Source organism: Salmo salar, chromosome ssa13 (assembly GCF_905237065.1).
Source record: "Salmo salar chromosome ssa13, Ssal_v3.1, whole genome shotgun sequence".
Lineage (NCBI taxonomy): Eukaryota > Metazoa > Chordata > Actinopteri > Salmoniformes > Salmonidae > Salmo > Salmo salar.
This window is the reverse complement of record NC_059454.1, coordinates 111,746,408-111,772,390: the sequence shown is the minus strand read 5'-3', so window position 1 is coordinate 111,772,390 and position 25,983 is coordinate 111,746,408. Positions and strand designations below refer to the sequence as shown.

The window sequence follows — 25,983 nt, the reverse complement described above, 5'->3', positions numbered from 1 at the left end:
TGTTATTACCTGGTACTCCCTGTATATAACCATGTTATTACCTGGTACTCCCTGTATATAGCCATGTTATTACCTGGTACTCCCTGTATATAGCCATGTTATTACCTGGTACTCCCTGTATATAGCCATGTTATTACCTGGTACTCCCTGTATATAGCCATGTTATTACCTGGTAGTCCCTGTATATAGCCATGTTATTACCTGGTACTTCCTGTATATAGCCATGTTATTACCTGGTACTCCCTGTATATAGCCATGTTATTACCTGGTACTCCCTGTATATAACCATGTTATTACCTGGTACTCCCTGTATATAGCCATGTTATTACCTGGTACTCCCTGTATATAGCCATGTTATTACCTGGTACTCCCTGTATATAACCATGTTATTACCTGGTACTCCCTGTATATTGCCATGTTATTACCTGGTACTCCCTGTATATAACCATGTTATTACCTGGTACTCCCTGTATATAGCCATGTTATTACCTGGTACTCCCTGTATATAACCATGTTATTACCTGGTACTCCCTGTATATAACCATGTTATTACCTGGTACTCCCTGTATATAGCCATGTTATTACCTGGTACTCCCTGTATATAGCCATGTTATTACCTGGTACTCCCTGTATATAGCCATGTTATTACCTGGTACTCCCTGTATATAGCCATGTTATTACCTGGTACTCCCTGTATATAGCCATGTTATTACCTGGTACTCCCTGTATATAGCCATGTTATTACCTGGTACTCCCTGTATATAGCCATGTTATTACCTGGTACTCCCTGTATATAACCATGTTATTACCTGGTACTCCCTGTATATAGCCATGTTATTACCTGGTACTCCCTGTATATAGCCATGTTATTACCTGGTACTCCCTGTATATAGCCATGTTATTACCTGCTCCCTGTATATAGCCATGTTATTACCTGGTATTTCCTGTATATAGCCATGTTATTACCTGGTACTCCCTGTATATAGCCATGTTATTACCTGGTACTCCCTGTATATAACCATGTTATTACCTGGTACTCCCTGTATATAGCCATGTTATTACCTGGTACTCCCTGTATATAGCCATGTTATTACCTGGTACTCCCTGTATATAGCCATGTTATTACCTGGTACTCCCTGTATATAGCCATGTTATTACCTGGTACTCCCTGTATATAGCCATGTTATTACCTGGTACTCCCTGTATATAGCCATGTTATTACCTGGTACTCCCTGTATATAACCATGTTATTACCTGGTACTCCCTGTATATAACCATGTTATTACCTGGTACTCCCTGTATATAGCCATGTTATTGTTATTTGTTATTCTCTGTGTATTAATTCCTCGTGTCACTATTTGTATTTTGATTTGATTTGATCTTTACTCTGGATTGTTAGTCTACACCTGTTGTTTACCAAGCAAGTGACAAATACATTGATTTGATTCTGTCCTCACTTCTCCTCTGCTGTCCTCTCTCTTCTAATCTCCTCTTTTCTCTTCTCTTCTCCTCTCCTCTCTTCTCCTGTCGTCTCTCTTCTCCTCTCTAATTCTGTCCTCTCTCCTCTCCTCTCTAATTCTGTCCTCTCTCCTCTCCTGTCTTCTCCTGTACTCTCTCTTCTCCTCTCTAATCCTGTCCTCTCTCCTCTCTTCTCCGGTCCTCTCTCTTCTTCTGTCTTCTACTGTCCTCTATCTTCTCTTCTCCTGTCCGCACTCCTCTCTCTCCCTATCCTCTCTTCTCTCCTCTCTCTCTTCTCCTCTCCTCTCTTTTCTTCTCCTGTCCTTTCTCCTCTCTCTCCCCTCTCTCTCTTCTCTCCTCTCTCTCTTCTCCTCTCTTCTCCTCTCTTCTCCTGCCCTCTCTGCTCTCTCTCCCTATCCTCTCTTCTCTTCTCCTGTCCTCTCTCCTCTCTCTTCTCTCTCTTCTCTCTTCTCCTCTCTTCTCCGGCCCTCTCTGCTCTCTCTCCCTATCCTCTCCTCTCTTCTCCTGTCCTCTCTCTTCTCTTCTCCTGTCCGCACTCCTTTCTCTCTCCTCTCCTCTCTCTCTTCTCTCCTCTCTCTCTTCTCTTCTCCTGTCCGCACTCCTCTCTCTCTTCCCTCCTCTCTCTCTTCTCCTGTCCACTCTCCTCTCCCTCTCCTCTCTCCTGTCTTCTCTCCTCTTACATTAAAAGTAATGATGTATCACCATCACCATCACCCCAACTCCTCGTATGCATTTTTCTGTTTGTTTAATAGTTTGCCTGGCCGCTCACTCTTTTGCGTATTTTACTCTGCATATTACTTGTCAGCTTTTCACCCCATGGTTCTAAATGTGAGATCGATTAGAGCAATCAATCATCTGATATTTCCTTCTTCGGATTGTCCATCTGTCCTTACTGAGATGAGCATTAAAAAGTAGCCTTGTCCGATCCAAAATCGGCCCATAGGGCAGGAGCTGTTTCTGCATGAGGCAGCTTGATGTAGAAGTATACCCCTGGGCAGAATGATAAGAGGACCATTAGGCATACCATGTACCTGAATAACCATTCAGACTAAGCAGGTTCTTCACTTACTCTACTAGACCTCTTGGCAGACCATCACAAATATCCTATTACCTGACCTCAGGTGGGCCTACAGATGCTGTATCATAATTTGACCCAGTTTCTCACAGCAGGAAAATAATCCTACAACAACAGGATGTGTGAATTATTATGTGGATTATAGTCTGAATTTTAAAAGAGGACTTTAGAAGCCTTTTTAAATCTCGAATACACAACAAGTTTGCATTTCCTACTGTGCAGAAAAAATCCTGCAACAACAGGATGGTCTAATTAAGAACTGGCATCTGTAGCTATACTATCATATCCACTATAACTAGCCTTAATAATGAAATATTTCGTTTTTACCAACACCTTAAAAACTCTAGGAGAAAATAAACACACACACACCCACACAGTAATGCAGAGTGTAATTTTATGTGGTTGGTTCCTTGAAACATACTCATGATGAGGGAGAGTGACTGTAGTTTTTCTTTTTTCAGCTGCAGACTGCCCGGAAATTACGGGTTCCATTTTTACCGTAAAGCGCATGGTCTCAGGGTTAAGAGCGCGGATATTCGGAGAGTGACGGACGGAGTGACGGAGAAAGAGAATACCAGATTATTTTTTTTGTCTTCCTCAAGATCAAATAGATGATATTGGAATACATTTTGGGAAGTATATATATTTTACTACCGGAAATTGAGACAGAACCTAACTATAGGTCATGGATATAAATAATAACATAACTACTGTATAATCATGTGCAGTAGCTTGTGTCCATCATTCCCAATTTTTTTTTTTTTATGTTGTTTTCCATTGACCTACATTGGGATGGATATATGAAACCAAAACGGAATACTCGATATGTTTTATAATTCGATTTTTTTTATATATATATAATGAAAAGCTTTGGAGATGAGAAGGTGCATTTGTAGTGAAGATTTCTGTGTCTGTGCACGAGTTGTGTCCGCACTCGCGCCTGTTGGTGAAAAAGCGCACAACTTTGCTCTGTCCGGGATATTTATTAGAAGGGAGACGGATATCTAGCTGGCGCTGCGCGGGGACATCACACGGGGCAGGGGAACGAGTGGGAACTCAGTGTTTCGGTGTGGTTGGAAGGCTCTGTCTGAGTAATGACGGCTCTCAGGATCTGGAGTGCGTTCGGTCGGTTTGCGCGGCTTCCTTTTCTCGCACCGTGCACCGTGCTGCTCTGCTTTCTGGTCCCAGAATGTCTGTCCCACCCGCAGCCCTGTCAGATTCTCAAACGGATTGGACACACGGTGCGCGTCGGGGCTCTGCACCTACAGCCAAGGCTCTTCAATCACGATCCCACCTTCAGGGGCAAGAAAGAACCCCTTGTCCCCGTGGATGAATGGGACACGGACGGAGGCTCGAGGGAGGCAGCGGAGAGACAGTTGGAAAAGATTACCAAAAGTGTTAATGACCACGGTTTACGCAGCCTAAGGACTAAAGGCACAGGGAACAATCAACAAAAGGACAGGGGGAATAAAAGTAAAAATATGTACAAACAGGTGGAAAGCGGGAGTCGTGTGTTTATGCCAAGGGACTCTATCATATTAGCCATGGAGACGTTAAACCGCATGGTCGGTTTGTTACCATATAATCTCTCACTGGAGGTGGTGATGGCCGTGGAAGCGGGGCTCGGAGAATTACCCGCTTTCTCCTTCTCATCTTCCCCTACCACTGTCTGTGAAGACCCCATGTCGTTTCTGCAGAGTGTTTGTCATACTGTTATAGTCCAAGGAGTTTCTGCTATGATGGCTTTTCCTCAGACCAGGGACGACCTGGTGAAGTTGGAATTCATCGCGTCTGCGCTTCAGATTCCGGTCATCAGTGTTGTCCAGAACGAATTCAAACGGGAGAGTAAGGTAAGGCGACTATCTCTGTACAAACACAATACACCTGTGCATAAACACGGGTGTCAATGTTGTCTTACCCATTTCTTGTGCACGAACGGTAAAGAGCGCTTGGAAACTCGATGCTAGAACAACTAAGAGTTGCTGTGTGTTCAGCATCACGGGGGACAGCGCAGCCCGCTGCTTTAGGGATTACAATACAACCTAAATATTAATATGTTTCCTTCCATGTCCCTCCTGTGTAAGGTAACGAGCTAAACTCACAATTACACTCCATGAACAACCTGTCAACGAACATAACAATATCTGCATAAACAAACAATATCTGCATAAACAAATAAGGAAATGGTCAGTCAGTCATTCAAATTAACATACATGGTTGGGCAATAATATTATTAGAAGATTAAATGATATGCTATACCCAGAATTGTAAATTCGACCTATGTAGCATGTAGCTATCTCTCAGACACACAAAAACATATCCTGTAGAACATCCGCATAGCTCCACGTTGCGGCAGCAGCACATAGCATCACATCATGACATCTGGCGGCATATTGATTAAAACACTAATGAACGTCAAACCTTCAACAGGTGCGTTTTCTCTCTCCAAAAGACAATATTCTTTATTAAACAGATGGCGTAATTTCCTGTCATGTCTCATAAGTTATAATGTTACATATGGGTGTAAATGTCAAAGGGAATCCACCAATAATATGGTAAATGATATGTAGAAACCTTCCCCTTCTCATCAGACACATGCACGAACGCACACGCACACACACACACACACACACACACTCACACACACACAGAGAGAGAGAGAGAGAGAGAGACTTCACCTCGCTCCCCTTGTATCTCCCTCAGCATGAAATAACTAGAGACTAGAGAACTACAAAATATGCCAATTAGGGCTTTTGAGAGGTTGACTGTTGGCATACAAAACCAATGCCAACTGAAATATACTTAGGTCTAAAACGAATTCATGCTTGACTTGTAAATGCAAGCTTTTCATTCACAATGCATTAGAGACGGACGTCGGAGCGGGAAAACACGGTGATTAAAAAAGGGAGGAATGTAGAGTGAGTAAAAGAAAGGACATTTATCCAACTGTTAAGATGAACATTAGAATAAAAAAAAAACTGCTAAATTAGCGAAATTGAGGATGAAACATCAGTGAGTGAAGATCACGTCACTGAGGAAAATATTGCCGTGGCAGAACAGGACGTTGCAGTGGTTGAGGACAAAATTGAGTGACAATCAGCAGCCTTTTGAGAAACGTAAAATGGCTGAAATTGTTGGAAACATTGGACAGTTTGACGGAAGTATTGAGCAGTGGCGCTCATACAGAACGGTCTGAATTGTGAATACATTATTTCTTTTTTAGGCTTCGTAAGCTGCTACAGTCAAGACAGGCCAGATAATAAAACGTATGGAGATATTGTTTCACTTCGTAGCCCACATACTAATCTTTCTGTAAAGGTGTAATAAAGAACAGCGTTAAACTCACAGTGCTCTGGTAGTTAATGCAGCAGCAAGCATTGTCACTGATTCTCCCTCTTCCTGATTTCTTCTCTTGAACCTAAACATTTTAGCAATGACTAGTGGTTTTGGTGAAATGTGTCCTTTCAGTGTTTCCACAGTACAGTAAAGTAGAGTACAGTAGAATAGGGCTCCAAGTGGCGCAGTGGTCTAAGGCACTGCATCTCAGTGCTAGAGGTGTCACTACAGACCCTGGTTCGATTCCAGGCTGTATCACAACCAGCTGTGATTTGGAGTCCTATAGGGCGACGCCCAGCATGGTCCAGGATTAGCCGGTGTAAGCCGCCATTGTAAATAAGAATTTGTTCTTAACTGACTTGCCTAGTTTAATAAAAAATTGTGTGTCCGTGGAACTAGACGAGGAAGTCACACTGTATATACTGACCTGCTGGGGGGGCCGCACAGCTACCATGTCTCTCTCTTACTATAGGGTAAGCCGGTGGGTATGGAGATCGACTACAGTGTATTTGGAAAGTATTCAGACCTTTTCCCTTTTCCCACATTTTGTTACGTTATAACTTTATTCTAGAATTGATTACAAAAATAATAATAATTTAAAACAAAAACAGGTTTTTAGACATTTTTGCAAATGTATTAAAAATAAAAATCTGAAATACCTTATATAAGTATTCAGCCCCTTTACTATGAGACTAGAAATTGAGCTCAGGTGCATCCTGTTTCCATTGATCATCCTTGAGATGTTTCAACATCTTGATTGGAGTCCACCTGTGGTAAATTCAGTTGATTGGACATGATTTGGAAAGGCACACACCTGTCTATATAAGGTCCCACAGTTGACAGTGCATGTCAGAGCAAAAACCAAGCCATGAGGTCGAAGGCACAGAACTGGGGAAGGGTACCAAAAAATGTCTGCAGCGTTGAAGGTCTCTTGGAGTTTGCCAAAAGACACCTAAAGGACTCTCAGACCGTGAGAAACAAGATTATCTGGTCTGATGAAACCAATATTGAACTCTTTGGCCTGAATGCCATCGATCCCGATCAAACATCTGTGAAGAGACCAGAAAAGAGCTCCCCATCCAACCTGACAGAGAGAAAAATGGGAGAAACTCCCCAAATACAGGTGTGCAAAGCTTGTAGCGTCATACCCAAGAAGACTCGAGCAGAGAGGAGCTGGAGCGGAGTGAGCTTTCTTCGCCCGCTCCAATTTTGCTCAAGTAGCACTCCAAGTAGTGCTCACGTCACGAGCTCAGGGCATGCTCGACCCAGCATGCATTTGTAGTCTATTTGTGTGCTTCTATATCCCCTTGCTTTAGCTACTGTCACGGAGTTCACTCAATATTTTCATAAAGAAACTAATAAAAAACACAGAGGTGCAAAATTATGACGACTTACAAAGACGAGAACTAAGAGCCTAAGAGAGGGAGTGCGGTGATGTAGTGTCCACAACTAAAGAATCACTGTGGAATCTGAAAAGACAACGTATTCCTGGAAGCATGATGGTGTACTTACTATGTGCACATTCTAACATAAAGGAACGAGGTAGGTAGCTAGCAAAGTGTGTCATTGTAGCAAAGTATTTATAGACAACAACAAAAAAATTATATCTCTTAAAAGTTTAGTTCATTTTCGTTCTATTATTTATACAATAGGCTATCATTGATTTTGGTCCAATAGGCCTGACATATTACCTCTTTCAAAGAGCTTTCCATTTTGATTGGGTTATTTTGCCTAAAAACCTTTAGGGCAACCAATATAAAGACAATTAACCAAATCTGCATCCCTTCCCAGCCTGGCAAGAGTGGCCAAAAGAGTGTTTAGCTTCCCCAGTGGTGATGCAAGCAAGGAGAGGGTATTCTCCACTGCTGGCCGGCTTTCCAGGCACCATCGCATGGGCCCGAAGCTACAGACTCTGGCCAAACTCCTGTTTCAAAAACATTTATTCAAAGGCACTGAGCCTAATAAGGCTCTAGCCTATATGCGCAATTTATATAGTATAATGATTTAATACAACAAAATGTTTTTTTTAAATGCTGAGTGCTTAATGTCCCTGCCAGCCAAGTGTATCACACTCACAAATGCTTCACAAGTTATTTGTAAGCCTTCAAATAATGTAAATAATATAGCTTAAATAATTTATTTTCATTCCTTCTTAGTCTCCCTGTCTGACTCCTGACCTATTTAGAGTGTTTATATGCTGTTTAATACGACATGTAGCCTATTTGGAAGTGATGAGCGCTTCTCTTCATGTTGTTTATTAAAACACCTTTCATTTAAATCATATGGTTTGGTTTCAATAATTCAAAACCAAGTAGTCACAAAAAATAGATGGGTGTTGGTTAAATTGAGATTTTGATGAATGGAGTTGCATTTTTTTCCCCCTGAGCGAGGAATGGTTTTTAGCGGAGCAGTTGGAAAGGATGTTGAGTGCCGGAGAGTACCCCGTAAGCGATGAGTGGGATTTCAGACCACATACTCTGATCATCACAGGGGCAGCTGTATCTTGTGTCAGACACAGTCCACAGAAAGACACTGAAACACCTTCCACTTCAACCAGCATACTAGACATCATGTTAAAGACTTCAACGTCATCCAGGATACTGGACATCATGTTCAAGACTTCCACTTCAGCCAACATACTGGACATCTGTACAGGAGGAAGTTCACCGTTACAGATCATCATCCGCTGATGAACCACATACTGGTATTCCGTCACTGCTGCCAGCAGAATGCAAAGGTGGCTTTTGTTGTTGTCAGCACACACCTACAACATCAAGTACCACAAGTCAGAAAGGCAATGCAACGCCTGTGGTCAAACCAGAGTCTTCTACTTCAGACAATTGTGGAGAAATAACAGAAACAACCCGGGGTGTGTTATCTGAAGTGATGGACATCCCCGCAGGAGATGCTCAGAAGCTGAAACCTGGCCTTTTCAAGAAGAGAACTGAGCTGTACAGTCCAGTTGTCTTCTGTGGGGGGGGGAGGAGAGTTATCATTCTGGCCTTCGCTGAGGAAATCAGTGTTGCAAGTGCTGCACTCAGGTCAAAGCTTCTTCTGGTGGCCTGGATTGGATGGAAGCTGATAAAAAAAAAAAAGTTTCCTCATGTCAGAAGGTTTGCAACGTAGCTCAACTTGCACCTCTTCATCCGTGGGATTGGCCAGAGGTGGCGTGGCAACACATTCACATCAAATTCACAGGTCCGTTTGAAGACAGAACGTTTCTCGTGGTCATGGATTCTCATAACAAGGGGCCATCATGAGGTCTACTACTGCAGTTGTCTACGTTCCTACAGGTGAATAGCGTACAACACTTCAGGTCCGCGCCGTATCATCAACGGGCCGGCCGGAGAGGTTTGTACAGACCATGAAACATGCTTTGAAAGCGTTTCAGGGTCAAGGGACACTGTACCAACGCTTGAACAACTTCCTGCTATCCAGGAACTCGCCACACACAACCACAAAATCTTTGCCTACTCATGAAAAGAAAAGCTTGTAAATGTGTTTATTTATTGGAGATCTACAAAGCTGTTTATTTATTTAATATATTTATTTTAATATTTTAATTATTTGGTATTTTATTAGGATCCCCATTAGCTGTTGCAAAGTAGCAACTACTCTTCCTGGAGTCCACACAAAACATGAAATATTACATAATACAGAACATTAATAGACGACAGCTCAAGGACAGAACTACATAAATTACATTATTATTATTATTTTTTACAAAAAACGTAGCCAACATATCAATACACACACACACACACACACACACACACACACACACACACACACACACACACACACACACACACACACACACACACACACACACACACACACACACACACACACACACACTATCTAGGTCAAATAGGGGAGAGGCGTTGTGCCATGAGGTAATTAATCTGTTTTTTGAAACCAGGTTTGCTGTTTACTTGAACAATATGAGAAGGAGTTCCATGCAATACTGGCTCTATATAATGCTGTACACTTTCTTTAATTTGTTCTGGATTTGGGGACTGTGAAAAGACCCCTGGTGGCTTGTCTTGTGGGGTAAGTGTGTGTGTCAGAGCTGTGTGTAAGTTGACTATGCAAACCGTTTGGGATTTTCCACACATTGTTTCTTATAAAAACAGGAAGTGATGCAGTCAGTCTCTCCTCAACTCTTAAACAAGAGAGATTGGCATGCATAGTATTTATATCAGCCCTCTGATTACAATGAAGAGCAAGACATTGTTCTGGGCCAGCTGCAGCTTAACTAGAACTTTCCTTGCAGCACTCGACCACATGGCTGAACAATAATGAAGACAAGACAAAACTAGAGTCTGCAGGACTTTTGAGTGTGGTGTCAAAACAAACAGAGCATATCTTTATTACGGACAGACCTCTCCCCTTATTTACAACCATTGAATCTATATGTTTTGACCATGACAGTTTACAATCTAAGGTAACACCAAGTAATTTAGTCTCCTCAACTTGTTTAACAGCCACACCATTCATTACCAGATTCAACTGAGTTCTAGAACATAGGGAATTATATGTACTAAATACAATGCTCTTAGTTTTAGAGATGTTAAGGACCAGTTTATTACTGGCCACTCATTCCAAAACAGACTGTAACTCTTTGTTAAGGGTTTCAGTGACATCATTAGCTGTGGCTACTGATGTGTATATTGTTGAATCATCAGCATACATAGACACACATGCTTTGTTTAATGCCAGTGGCAGGTCATTAGTAAAAATAGAAAAGAGTAGAGGGCCTAGAGAGCTGCCCTGCGGTACACCACACTGTTTGACATTAGAGAAGCTTCCATTAAAGGAAACCCTTTGAGTTCTATTAGATAGATAGCACTGAATCCACGACATGACAGAGGTTGAAAAGCCATAACACATACGTTTTTTCAACAACAGGTTATGGTCAATAATATAAAAGGCTGCGCTGAAATCTAACAGTACAGATCTCACTATCTTCTAATTATCAATTTCTTTCAACCAATCATCAGTCATTTGTGTCAGTGCAGTACATGTTGAATGCCCTTCTCTACAAGCATGCTGAAAGTCTGTTGTTAATTTGTTTACAGAGAAATAGCATTGTATTTGGTTAAACACATTTTATTCCAACAGTTTGGTAAGAGCTGGCAGACAGCTTATAGGTCTGCTGTTAGAACCAGTAAAGGCCGGTTTACCACTCTTGGGTAAAGGAATTACTTTGGCATCCCTTTTTTGTGCCCACTTTACCAATAATTGGCAAATGGTTTTTACCCATCATTTAATTTAAAGTACTCCAAAGTGTTTTGTCCATCATTCTTTATATCACTGATCTTGGCTTCATAATACAGTTTCTTTTTTCTTTTTTTGTTGAGTTCAGTCACATACTTTCTAAATATGCAGTAAGTCAGCCAGTCAGATGTGCAGCCAGACTTACGAGCCACTTCCTTTTGTCCCATCTCTTTCAACCACACCATTTTTCAATTCCTCATCAATCCATGGAGCCTTAACATTTCTTAGTCAGTTTCTTAACAGGTGCATGTTTAGACCTCTGTTTAAATCATTATCACGCATTTTACATACATTATTTAGATACTGACTGTTAGCACTTGGTGGCCTATAGCATCAACCCAAAAGAAAAGGCTTTAGATGTGCCAAGTGAACCTGCAACCACAACACTTCAATGACATTTGACATAAGATCTTCTCTCTAGCATTACAGGGATATGGCTCTGAATATATACAGAAATTCATCCCCCATCAGCGTTCCTGTCTCTTCTATAAATGTTTTATACTTGAATTGCTACTGATGTATCATCAAATGAATTATCTACGTGAGTCTCAGAAATGGTTAATATATGAATGTTAACTGATGTTAGTAAGTTATTGATTTCATGAACCTTATTTTTAAGGCTACATACAGTACAGTTGAAGTCGGAAGTTTACATACACCTTAGCCAAATACATTTAAACTCAGTTTTTCACAATTCCTGCCAATTAATCCTAGTAAAAATTCCCTGTCTTAGGTCAGTTAGGATCACCACTTTATTTTAAGAATGTGAAATGACAGAATAATAGTAGAGAGAATGATTTATTTCAGCATTTCTTTCTTTCATCACATTCCCAGTGGGTCAGAAGTGGAAGTGGAATAGGCCAAAATTCACCCAACTTATTGTGGGAAGCTTGTGGAAGGCTACCCGAAACGTTTGACTCAAGTTAAACAATTTAAAGGCAGTGCTACCAAATACTAATTGAGTGTATGTAAACTTCTGACCCACTGGAATTGTGATACGGTGAATTATAAGTGATATAATCTGTCTGTAAACAATTGTTAGAAAAATGACTTGTGTCATGCATTTTTTACATTTGACATTTTAGTCATTTAGCAGACGCTCTTATCCAGAGCGACAAAGTAGATGTCTTAACCGACTTGCCAAAACTATAGTTTGTTAACAAAACATTTGTGGAGTAGTTGAAAAAACGAGTTTTAACGACTCCAACCTATGTTGGAGTCATTAAAATGCACTAAAATGCACTATGTAAAGTGGTTGTTCCACTGGATATCATAAGGTGAATGCACCAATTTGTAAGTCGCTCTGGATAAGAGCGTCTGCTAAATGACTTAAATTTAAATGTAAATGTGTATGTAAACTTCCGACTTGAACTGTACAGTATATTAAAATGGGCTATTTTCAGCCCTTTCCTGCGTAGCTTTTCAGAGATAGACATAATATTGAAAAGAGCAGACAAAGCAAAAGAAAGTAAATATACATTCAGCAGTCCATTAATCATTTGCTGCGAACCCATAGGCTTGGCTCTCTCATCCCTTCCAGGCTTCTGGGAGGGAGGGTGGACAATGAGTCTGTCGTAGTGGATGTAAGCAATGTCCCCACGCGCTCTGGCAGTTTTCATGTCTGGGATCAGTTCTTTCCTCTTCTGGCCACAGCTTCAGGATAGCCTTGGTTGAGGAAGATATACGTTCCTCTCAAGTTCTTGGCTCTTTCCAGAACAGCTACCTGGTCCTTGAACCTCAGGAACTTGACCACTATTGGCCTGGACCTGTCACCTGGGCCGGTGGTGGGTTTTGCAGTGCTGAGGGCGCGCTCCACCTCAATCTTCCTGTGGTCCATCTTCAATTTCTCAGAGATCATTTCTCTCACTTTGTCCTAAACTCCGTCCAGGTCTCTTGTGAAGATTCTGCAATTCTTTCCACAACCATGTTGTTCTGCCTTGATTGTCCCTCATTGTTATCATGGATTCACACACGGAACTCTCTCAATGACTTACAGATTGTTGTCATCTTGCCGTTCTCCTGTTTCAACTCGTCGAGCTGACCCTGGGAGATCTGCAACCTGTTCTTCCGGTCCTGGACCTCTCTGGTCAGGTTGTCCATTCTTTTATTAGTATAATCCACGAGTATTTTGGACAAAAACACTTGAAGCTATTTTGTTGTTGTTGTCACAACTGATTGTAGAACTATTTTTGTTTGTTTAAAAGATCCTTTATCTGAGATAGAGAGACACCACTGTCCTCAACGGTAATCCCACCGGCTTTGGTCTTTGTCAATGGTAGCTAGCAACGTTTACAGCGTTACTCCTCGCAGTTCCAGACAAGGCATGTCACAGGGAAGATTAAAAACAACAAACAGCAGGGATCTAGACAGCAACAAACCTGGGACAATCCGCTGTCTCGGCCACAGTGGCTAACCACGTCGCGGGCTGTGTTCAAGCCCTCAAGAAACCCAGGCAGCGGGATAGGCAGATAGCTAGCAGCTAGGCTCAGACCCGGACTTGGTCGGCAGGATCACTGAACAGAGAGTAGCAGTCCTAGCAACTGATGTCAACTGCGTCGTGGGATCCAAACTACTAAGAAACTTTCCAATATACATTTAAAACAACACACCGAGCTCTCCCTGTTTCCGTGTTCAACAGGAAGTGACAGGGATTGGATATAAACAAGAAAGGGGAGCTGTGAAAGTGTAACAAACTGGTTCATCATAAGAGGAGATGTTATATATTAGGATTGTACCATTAGCACTTCCAGACTTACCGTAGTTGTGCCCCAGAGCATCATGAGTGTTGGATGATGTAACTTAGCACGTTCCAGAAAAAATGGATGACGATTTAAAGATAAAAAAATACGATTTACTGTCCACACCACTGGGATCAAATTATCCTGTCTCTCTTTCTCTCTGTCTCTCTGCCCTTCTCTCTCTTTCTCTCTCTGCCTGTCTCTCTGCCCTTCTCTCTCTTTCTCTCTGTCTCTCTGCCTCTCTCTGCCCTTCTCTCTTTCTGTCCCTCTTTCTCTCTCTCTCTGCCTTTCTCTGCTTTTCTCTCTCTCTGCCCTTCTCTGCTTTTCTCTCTCTCTGCCCTTCTCTTTCTCTGTCCCTCCCACTCTCCATTTCCATTTCAATTTGCTTTATTGGTATACCTTATAACGTATTGATACATATTGCCAAAGCACAATGTTACATTGGAAAATAAAGCAATTAAAAATAAAGTTCTTTCTCTCTCATACCAAACATCAGATTAGACAGTTATCATCAGATCATTGGTATCTATGCTCTACAAGCACACTTCTCTGGCCAGGCTGAGACCCGGGCTGAGACCCGGGCTGAGACCCGGGCTGAGACCCGGGCTGAGACCCGGGCTGAGACGCAGGCTGAGACCCAGGCTGAGACCCAGGCTGAGACGCAGGCTGAGACCCAGGCTGAGACCCAGGCTGAGACCCAGGCTGAGACGCAGGCTGAGACCCGGGCTGAGACCCGGGCTGAGACACAGGCTGAGACCCATGCCACATGCTACGTTATAGCAACACAGGAAAACACCTCCTGCTCATTAGCCATTAATAACTATTTACTGTGTATCAATACACATCGAATAACAATTACAACAGTGGTGTGTGGTTGTTTGCGTCCCAAATGGCACCCTATTCCCTACTTTTGAGTAGAATCCTATGGGCTGGTCCTATGGGCCCTATTCAAAAGTAGTGCACTATGTAGGGAATAGGGTTCCATAGAGTTCTGGTCTAAAGTAGTGCACTATATAGGGAATAGGGTTGCATAGGACTCTGGTCAAAAGTAGTGCACTACATAGGGAATAGGGTGCCATTTGGGACTTGGCAGTTGTGTTGGAAGGGGATGAGAGTTGTGCCCTGAGGGCAACAAGGGAGGTATTTTTAATGTTGTTCAATAGCAGCGCATCCTCCTGTTGATTGGGCTGATAAATAAAGAGAAATCCTGTAATTAGTTAACCGGAAGGGTTCTGTAATTATTTACCCTGAAGGGTTCTGTAATTAGTTAACCGGAATAGTTCTGTAATTAGTTAACCGGAAGGGTTCTGTAATTAGTTACCCGGAAGGGTTCTGTAATTAGTTAACTAGAAGGGTTCTGTAATTAGTTAACCGGAAGGGTTCTGTAATTAGTTACCCTGAAGGGTTCTGTAATTAGTTACCCTGAAGGGTTCTGTAATTAGTTACCCTGAAGGGTTCTGTAATTAGTTAACCGGAAGGGTTCTGTAATTAGTTAACTAGAAGGGTTCTGTAATTAGTTAACCGGAAGGGTTCTGTAATTAGTTACCCGGAAGGGTTCTGTAATTAGTTAACCTGAAGGGTTCTGTAATTAGTTACCCTGAAGGGTTCTGTAATTAGTTAACCAGAAGGGTTCTGTAATTAGTTAACCGGAATAGTTCTGTAATTAGTTAACCGGAAGGGTTCTGTAATTAGTTACCCGGAAGGGTTCTGTAATTAGTTAACCTGAAGGGTTCTGTAATTAGTTAACTTGATGGGTTCTGGGAGCCATGCCACACGCTGGGGCCATAGATAGCTTCTGTGTGTGTGTGGGGGGGGGGGTCATCTAAGTCAGGTTTATCCAAGTCAGGTTGCTCAAAGTCAGGTTTATATGAGTCAGGTTCATCTGAGTCAGTTTTGATCTTAGGCTTGAAGCCCCCAGACATTTACAAGAAATCCTTGTCGGACCACATAATGATCTGCAGGGTGTGAGGATAATTCATAGCATGAGACAGCTTCATGTACAAGTAGAACCCCTGGGTAGGACAAGTCTCTGTCGCAGGGCATTACCCCTACCCCATCGGATTACTTCTAAAGTGCCAATCACAGAGACAATGTTAGAGTCTGTGGTATGACTCGGCCTGGGGTCATCCCGAAGGTTGGTCACAACAAAACTTCCAATCCCATGGAGGACACTCTAACTCCAAGAACACCGAGTTAGTCCTACTTTTATTCTGATTTACAAGACTGTATTACACACTGCAGCGTTACTATTCTGGATAAACACTGCAGCGTTACTATTCTGGTTACACACTGCAGCGTTACTATTCTGGTTAAACACTGCAGCGTTACTATTCTGGTTACACACTGCAGCGTTGCTATTCTGGATAAACACTGCAGCCTTACTATTCTGGTTACACACTGCAGCGTTACTATTCTGGTTACACACTGCAGCGTTACTATTCTGGATAAACACTGCAGCGTTACTATTCTGGATAAACACTGCAGCGTTACTATTCTGGTTACACACTGCAGCGTTACTATTCCGGATAAACACTGCAGCGTTACTATTCCGGTTACACACTGCAGCGTTACTATTCTGGATAAACACTGCAGCGTTACTATTCTGGTTACACACTGCAGCGTTACTATTCTGGATAAACACTGCAGCGTTACTATTCTGGATAAACACTGCAGCGTTACTATTCTGGTTACACACTGCAGCGTTACTATTCCGGATAAACACTGCAGCGTTACTATTCCGGTTACACACTGCAGCGTTACTATTCTGGATAAACACTGCAGCCTTACTATTCTGGTTACACACTGCAGCGTTACTATTCTGGTTACACACTGCAGCGTTACTATTCTGGTTACACACTGCAGCGTTACTATTCTGGATAAACACTGCAGCGTTACTATTCTGGATAAACACTGCAGCGTTACTATTCTGGTTACACACTGCAGCGTTACTATTCCGGATAAACACTGCAGCGTTACTATTCCGGTTACTGCAGCGTTACTATTCTGGTTAAACACTGCAGCGTTACTATTCTGGTTACACACTGCAGCGTTACTATTCTGGTTAAACACTGCAGCGTTACTATTCTGGTTACACACTGCAGCGTTACTATTCTGGTTACACACTGCAGCATTACTATTCTGGTTAAACACTGCAGCGTTACTATTCTGGTCACACACTGCAGCGTTACTATTCTGGATAAACACTGCAGCGTTACTATTCTGGTTACTGCAGCATTACTATTCTGGTTACACACTGCAGCGTTACTATTCTGGTTACACACTGCAGCGTTACTATTCTGGTTACACACTGCAGCGTTACTATTCTGGTTACTGCAGTGTTACTATTCTGGTTACACACTGCAGCGTTACTATTCTGGTTACTGCAGCCTTACTATTCTGGTTAAACACTGCAGCGTTACTATTCTGGTTACACACTGCAGCATTACTATTCTAGTTACACACTGCAGCGTTACTATTCTGGTTAAACACTGCAGTGTTACTATTCTGGTTACACACTGCAGCGTTACTATTCTGGATAAACACTGCAGCCTTACTATTCTGGATAAACACTGCAGTGTTACTATTCTGGATAAACGCTGCAGTGTTACTATTCTGGTTAAACACTGCAGCGTTACTATTCTGGTTAAACACTGCAGCGTTACTATTCTGGTTACACACTGCAGTGTTACTATTCTGGTTAAACACTGCAGCGTTATTATTCTGGTTACTGCAGCGTTACTATTCTGGATAAACACTGCAGCGTTACTATTCTGGTTACACACTGCAGCGTTACTATTCTGGTTACACACTGCAGCGTTACTATTCTGGATAAACACTGCAGCGTTACTATTCTGGTTAAACACTGCAGTGTTACTATTCTGGTTAAACACTGCAGCGTTACTATTCTGGTTACTGCAGCGTTACTATTCTGGTTACACACTGCAGCGTTACTAATCTGGTTAAACACTGCAGCATTACTATTCTGGTTACTGCAGCGTTACTATTCTGGTTACACACTGCAGCGTTACTATTCTGGATAAACACTGCAGCATTACTATTCTGGATAAACACTGCAGCGTTACTATTCTGGATAAACACTGCAGCCTTACTATTCTGGTTAAACACTGCAGCGTTACTATTCTGGATAAACACTGCAGCGTTACTATTCTGGTTACTGCAGCATTACTATTCTGGTTAAACACTGCAGCGTTACTATTCTGGTTAAACACTGCAGCGTTACTATTCTGGTTACACATAGCAGCGTTACTATTCTGGTTACTGACTGTGTCTGTCAGACTGTAATACTCACTGCAGGTCTAAGATCTGTTTGTGGTCTTACCAGCTCCATTGCTTTCAGACTTTAAAAAAAAAACGTTTTTGTGTGTTTTATTAAGATAGAACAGTGAAGAAGAGTCAGTTAAGATGAGACAGTGAAGGAAAGACAGTAGAGAGGAGATTGGAGAGGAGACAGTGCAGAGGAGGCAGTAAAGAGGAGACAGTGAAGAGGAGAGAGTGAAGAGGAGACATTGAAGAGGAGAAAGTGAAAATTAGAAAGTGAAGAGAGGAGTGGAGAGGAGACAGTAAAACGAGGCAGTAAAGGAGAGTCAGAGACGAGTTGACAGTAAAGAGGAGGCAGTGAAGAGAAAACAGTATAGAGGAGACAGTAAAGAGGAGAGAGTTTAGACGAGACAGTGAGGAGGAGACAGTAAAGAGGAGACAGTGAAGGGGAGGCAGTGGAGAGGAGACAGTAAAGAGGAGACGGTATAGAGGAGACAGTAAAGAGCACAGGGAAGAGGGGACAGCAAAGAGGAGACAGTAAACAGGAATCAGTATGGAGGAGACAGTGAAGGGGAGACAGTAAAGAGGAGTGAAGGGGAGGCAGTGAAGAGGAGACAGTAAAGAGGAGACAGTAAAGAGGAGACAGTAAAAAGGAGACAGTAAAGAGGGGACAGTAAAGAGGAGACAGTAAAGGGGAGACAGTGTAGAGTCAGTGAACAGTAGTCTAGACTGTACATGCAGACTCCAGTAGTCTAGACTGTACATGCAGACTCCAGTAGTCTAGACTGTACATGCAGACTCCAGTAGTCTAGACTGTACATGCAGACTCCAGTAGTCTAGACTGTACATGCAGACTCCAGTAGTCTAGACTTTACATGTGTGGCAGGTTCCACAGCTTTAACCATTGGACCACACAGACTGCTGTCATTGTCATGCCAAACATGATAATGACCCAAACATTATTTTGCTTGATAATGAGCAATGCAGTTGTCAAGAACGGACACAGATGGAGTCCTTTTCATCAGTGCTCCCTCTAGCGAAACGTTCTGCCACGGTAAACCAAAACAAGGTTTTCTGATTGAACATTTTCATGTTACCCCTTCCCAGTTTCAGTCTGTTTTCATCTATTTAAAAACATCCTCAAGTGATTATTTTACTTTTCTTGTCAAAAACGTTATCTCAAGTATAAATATAGTAAAATACACACACTAAAGAATACGTTTTCAGCAAACTTCAAGGAGTAGGGCATTCAAGAAGTTAGTCTGATGATAATTTGTGAGTTCATCAGCCTTCCCCTTGAAGAACAACAGAGGAGCAATAGAGGAAAAAGAGGGAAGACCCAGTCTCCATTGTGTTACATTACTTTATGACTTACTGGACCAGCTATGAGAGGAAAGGCCCAGTCTCCATTGTGTTACAGTACTTTATGACTTACTGGACCAGCTATGAGAGGAAAGGCCCAGTCTCCATTGTGTTACAGTACTTTATGACTTACTGGACCAGCTATGAGAGGAAAGGCCCAGTCTCCATTGTGTTACAGTACTTTATGACTTACTGGACCAGCTATGAGAGGAAAGGCCCAGTCTCCATTGTGTTACAGTACTTTATGACTTACTGGACCAGCTATGAGAGGAAAGGCCCAGTCTCCATTGTGTTACAGTACTTTATGACTTACTGGACCAGCTATGAGAGGAAAGGCCCAGTCTCCATTGTGTTACAGTACTTTATGACTTACTGGACCAGCTATGAGAGGAAAGGCCCAGTCTCCATTGTGTTACAGTACTTTATGACTTACTGGACCAGCTATGAGAGGAAAGGCCCAGTCTCCATTGTGTTACAGTACTTTATGACTTACTGGACCAGCTATGAGAGGAAAGGCCCAGTCTCCATTGTGTTACAGTACTTTATGACTTACTGGACCAGCTATGAGAGGAAAGACCCAGTCTCCATTGTGTTACATTACTTTATGACTTACTGGACCAGCTATGAGAGGAAAGACCCAGTCTCCATTGTGTTACATTACTTTATGACTTACTGGACCAGCTATGAGAGGAAAGGCCCAGTCTCCATTGTGTTACAGTACTTTATGACTTACTGGACCAGCTATGAGAGGAAAGGCCCAGTCTCCATTGTGTTACAGTACTTTATGACTTACTGGACCAGCTATGAGAGGAAAGGCCCAGTCTCCATTGTGTTACAGTACTTTATGACTTACTGGACCAGCTATGAGAGGAAAGGCCCAGTCTCCATTGTGTTACAGTACTTTATGACTTACTGGACCAGCTATGAGAGGAAAGGCCCAGTCTCCATTGTGTTACATTACTTTATGACTTACTGGACCAGCTATGAGAGGAAAGGCCCAGTCTCCATTGTGTTACAGTACTTTATGACTTACTGGACCAGCTATGAGAGGAAAGGCCCAGTCTCCATTGTGTTACAGTACTTTATGACTTACTGGACCAGCTATGAGAGGAAAGACCCAGTCTCCATTGTGTTACAGTACGGCATGACTTACTGGACCAGCTATGAGAGGAAAGGCCCAGTCTCCATTGTGTTACAGTACTTTATGACTTACTGGACCAGCTATGAGAGGGAAGGCCCAGTCCTCCATTGTGTTACATTACTTTATGACTTACTGGACCAGCTATGAGAGGGAAGGCCCAGTCTCCATTGTGTTACATTACTTTATGACTTACTGGACCAGCTATGAGAGGAAAGGCCCAGTCTCCATTGTGTTACAGTACTTTATGACTTACTGGACCAGCTATGAGAGGGAAGACCCAGTCTCCATTGTGTTACAGTACGGCATGACTTACTGGACCAGCTATGAGAGGAAAGACCCAGTCTCCATTGTGTTACAGTACGGCATGACTTACTGGACCAGCTATGAGAGGAAAGACCCAGTCTCCATTGTGTTACAGTACGGCATGACTTACTGGACCAGCTATGAGAGGAAAGGCCCAGTCTCCATTGTGTTACAGTACTTTATGACTTACTGGACCAGCTATGAGAGGAAAGGCCCAGTCTCCATTGTGTTACATTACTTTATGACTTACTGGACCAGCTATGAGAGGAAAGACCCAGTCTCCATTGTGTTACAGTACTTTATGACTTACTGGACCAGCTATGAGAGGAAAGGCCCAGTCTCCATTGTGTTACAGTACTTTATGACTTACTGGACCAGCTATGAGAGGAAAGGCCCAGTCTCCATTGTGTTACAGTACTTTATGACTTACTGGACCAGCTATGAGAGGAAAGGCCCAGTCTCCATTGTGTTACAGTACTTTATGACTTACTGGACCAGCTATGAGAGGAAAGGCCCAGTCTCCATTGTGTTACAGTACTTTATGACTTACTGGACCAGCTATGAGAGGAAAGGCCCAGTCTCCATTGTGTTACAGTACTTTATGACTTACTGGACCAGCTATGAGAGGAAAGGCCCAGTCTCCATTGTGTTACAGTACTTTATGACTTACTGGACCAGCTATGAGAGGAAAGGCCCAGTCTCCATTGTGTTACAGTACTTTATGACTTACTGGACCAGCTATGAGAGGAAAGGCCCAGTCTCCATTGTGTTACAGTACTTTATGACTTACTGGACCAGCTATGAGAGGAAAGACCCAGTCTCCATTGTGTTACAGTACGGCATGACTTACTGGACCAGCTATGAGAGGAAAGACCCAGTCTCCACTTGTGTTACAGTACGTCATGACTTACTGGACCAGCAGTTGAGATGTGCCTTTTGTTAATTAAGTAAATCAGGTGACAAATGAGCTGAAAATGAGACTATAGTAGGACTTTAACACCTAATGAATAGATCACCGTTACCATCAGGTCAATTGGGACTCATATTTTAATATGCTGCTGAAGTGGCATGACGTCCTGTCTTTGTTTCGACATCTGGAGATACATTCATGAAGGGATGAAGAGCTCTTCTTTAGTGTGTGTAGATTAGCTTGTTTTCTGTCTGTCAATTACAGGAGGTAGTCTTCAATATAGCCCCGGCCCCCTTGGGAAATGACCCAGCCTCACTAAGCATCTCATTCGGCCTCTCTGGAAAGACCCCCAGCTCATCTCCAGGCAACGGCTGTGTCCCAATTGAAACCCAATTCCGTGTATTATTTAACTAGGCAATTCAGTGTATCGTGCACTATGTTGTGTCAAGATGGCGCCGACAGACATGGCAGCTCTGCATCTAGCTCCTAAGAAACTTTGCAGTATTTTTTTATTTTGTGTGTTATTTATTGTATTAGTTGCCCAGAATGTTTTTTTTTTGTTGTGTTATTACCTACAGCTGAAAATAACTTTTGGATATCAGAGTGGCGGTAACTCACCAGCATTACGACCAGGAATACGACTTTCCCAAATTGGATCCTTTGTTCGTACCCCCCAGGGCAATTGAACTTATCCCAGAGGCTACTCCAAGACGCCGCTGGCAGAGAAGACGTATTTCAGAGTGGACTTCTAGTCCGACTCAGGAGGTGTGCACACAATCAACCACTTCCGAGTATATTACTCGCTAATGTTCAGTCTATGGACAATAAAGTAGACGAGCTCAGGGCGAGGGTCTCCTTCCAGAGAGACATCAGGGACTGTAACATACTCACGGAATCATGGCTCCGTCCGGATATATTAACGCTGTCCATATAGCCAGCTGGATATTCAGTTCATTGTGCCGACAGAAATATCTCTCCCGGAAGAAGTGTATGTTGTCTGGTGTATGTTTCATGATTAACTACTCATGGTGTGATTGTGACAATATACAGAACCTCAAGTCCTTTTGTTCACCCAACTTAGAATACCTCACAATCAAATGCCGACTGTATTACCTCCCAAGAGAATTCTCTTCGGTTATAGTCATAGCCGTGTATATTCCCCCTCAAGCCTGATACCCCGACGGCCCTCAAGGAACTACACTGGACTTTGTGCAAACTGGAAACCACATATGTTGAGGCCGCATTTATTATAGTTGGGGATTTTAACAAAGCAATTTTGAGGAAAACGCTACTGAAGTTTTAAAAAAAACACATTGACTTTAGCACTCGATCTGTAAAAACAATAGACCACTGCTACTCCCCCTTTCAAGATTCCTACAAGGCCCTCCTCCTCTTCCCTTCGGCAAATCAGATCACAACTCCATTTTGCTCCTTCCTTCCTAGAGCCAGAAACTCAAACAGGAAATACCCGTGCTAAGGTATATTCATTCAACGCTGGTCTGACCAATCGTAATCTATGCTTCAAGATTGTTTTGATCATGCCGGACATGATATGTTCCAGGGTAGCCTCTGAGAATAACATTGACGTATACATGGACATGGTGACTGAGTTCATCAGGAAGTGTTAGGGGTTAGGGGTTAGTGCTCACTTCAGCTAGGGGATGAGGGGTTAGTGCTCAACTCAGCTAGGGGATGAGGGGTTAGTTATTGATGAGTGTTCTATTCTAGCCACCTTCTATTGACCAACCAGGGTTTGGGCCTTAACACTAGATCCGCCTGGCCTTTCTGCCTGTAAGTACCCGTTAGATAACGTCTGCCGATGCATATCAACCCACAAGGTGCACAAACATAAGCACCAAAGCTTTATAAATAGTGCTTGCGCTATTGCAAAGGATTAATTGCTTGAAGAAATATTAGTGGATATACACTGCTCAAAAAAACAAAGGGAACACTTAAACAACACAATGTAACTCCAAGTCAATCACACTTCTGTGAAATCAAACTGTCCACTTAGGATGCAACACTGATTGACAATACATTTCACATGCTGTTGTGCAAATGGAATAGACAACAGGTGGAAATTATAGGCAATTAGCAAGACACCCCCAATAAAGGAGTGGTTCTGCAGGTGGGGACCACAGACCACTTCTCAGTTCCTATGCTTCCTGGCTGATGTTTTGGTCACTTTTGAATGCTGGCGGTGCTTTCACTCTAGTGGTAGCATGAGACGGAGTCTACAACCCACACAAGTGGCTCAGGTAGTGCAGCTCATCCAGGACGGCACATCAATGCGAGCTGTGGCAAGAAGGTTTGCTGTGTCTGTCAGCGTAGTGTCCAGAGCATGGAGGCGCTACCAGGAGACAGGCCAGTACATCAGGAGACGTGGAGGAGGCCGTAGGAGGGCAACAACCCAGCAGCAGGACCACTACCTCTGCCTTTGTGCAAGGAGGAGCAGGAGAAGCACTGCCAGAGCACTGCAAAATGACCTCCAGCAGGCCACAAATGTGTATGTGTCTGCTCAAACGGTCAGAAACAGACTCCATGAGGGTGGTATGAGGGCCCGACGTCCACAGGTGGGGGTTGTGCTTACAGCCCAACACCGTGCAGGACGTTTGGCATTTGCCAGAGAACACCAAGATTGGCAAATTCGCCACTGGCGCCCTGTGCTCTTCACAGATGAAAGCAGGTTCCCACTGAGCACGTGACAGACGTGACAGAGTCTGGAGACGCCGTGGAGAACGTTCTGCTGCCTGCAACATCCTCCAGCATGACCGGTTTGGCGGTGGGTCAGTCATGGTGTGGGGTGGCATTTCTTTGGGGGGCCGCACAGCCCTCCATCTGCTCGCCAGAGGTAGCCTGACTGCCATTAGGTACCGAGATGAGATCCTCAGACCCCTTGTGAGACCATATGCTGGTTCGGTTGGCCCTGGGTTCCTCCTAATGCAAGACAATGCTAGACCTCATGTGGCTGGAGTGTGTCAGCAGTTCCTGCAAGAGGAAGGCATTGATGCTATGGACTGGCCCGCCCGTTCCTCAGACCTGAATCCAATTGAGCACATCTGGGACATCATGCCTCGCTCCATCCACCAACGCCACGTTGCACCACAGACTGTCCAGGAGTTGGCGGATGCTTTAGTCCAGGTCTGGGAGGAGATCCCTCAGGAGACCATCCGCCACCTCATCAGGAGCATGCCCAGGCGTTGTAGGGAGGTCATACAGGCACGTGGAGGCCACACACACTACTGAGCCTCATTTTGACTTGTTTTAAGGACATTACATCAAAGTTGGATCAGCCTGTAGTGTAGTTTTCCACTTTAATTTTGAGGGTGACTCCAAATCCAGACCTCCATGGGTTGATAAATTGGATTTCCATTGATTATTTTTGTGTGATTTTGTTGTCAGCACATTCAACTATGTAAAGAAAAAAGTATTTAATAACATTATTTCTTTCATTCAGATCTAGGATGTGTTTTTTAAGTGTTCCCTTTATTTTTTTGAGCAGTATATATACACAGTATATATATATATATATATATATAGTATATATAAATTAAAAACATAACAACAATAGTCATTTGTTTAGATAAATGTCAAGGACATGTTTGGTATAATTCTACAAAGTCCTAGAAAAAAACCTTTGGCCTGTTGCCTATTTTCATTTCAATAAAAGTGTTACAGTGTAATCCATTTGATCAAATGTATTTGTAGATTTGATTAGTAATAGAGTTATAGTAATTCATAAAGTCCCAGTTAAAGCTTATTTTTGTCAAATTAGAAACCAAAAAGATAATAAATAATAATATAACCAATCAGGTCAAGGGTCAAATTATTTGCCGTATTCCATAACAAAAGCACAAGTGCATGAACAATTGTAAAGGTTGAATTATTGCATAAAGACACATTCAGGAAATATGTTCATGACAAGATATAAAACTGTAATTTGTTGATTATATCAGACACTGTATTGGACCCGTATACCCGTGTCTTTACACATGAATCAATCTCATCTTCTTTTTATGTTTCGGTTCCAAAGTCACAACACAGTTTCGGGGCTTTGTGTGAGGAAAACAGGGCTGGTGCG

General features: G+C 42.7%; 1 protein-coding gene across 1 annotated transcript in view; it reads left to right on the top strand.

Moving 5' to 3' along the window:
- The first annotated feature begins 3,474 nt into the window (after positions 1-3,474).
- Positions 3,475-25,983, top strand: part of LOC106568587 (glutamate receptor ionotropic, NMDA 3A) — a 162,199-nt gene continuing 139,690 nt past the window's right edge. Inside the window, 1 exon segment of the mRNA XM_045692701.1 lies at positions 3,475-4,404. Within this exon segment, the coding sequence (XP_045548657.1) occupies positions 3,649-4,404 (756 nt within the window). The 5' untranslated portion in view covers positions 3,475-3,648.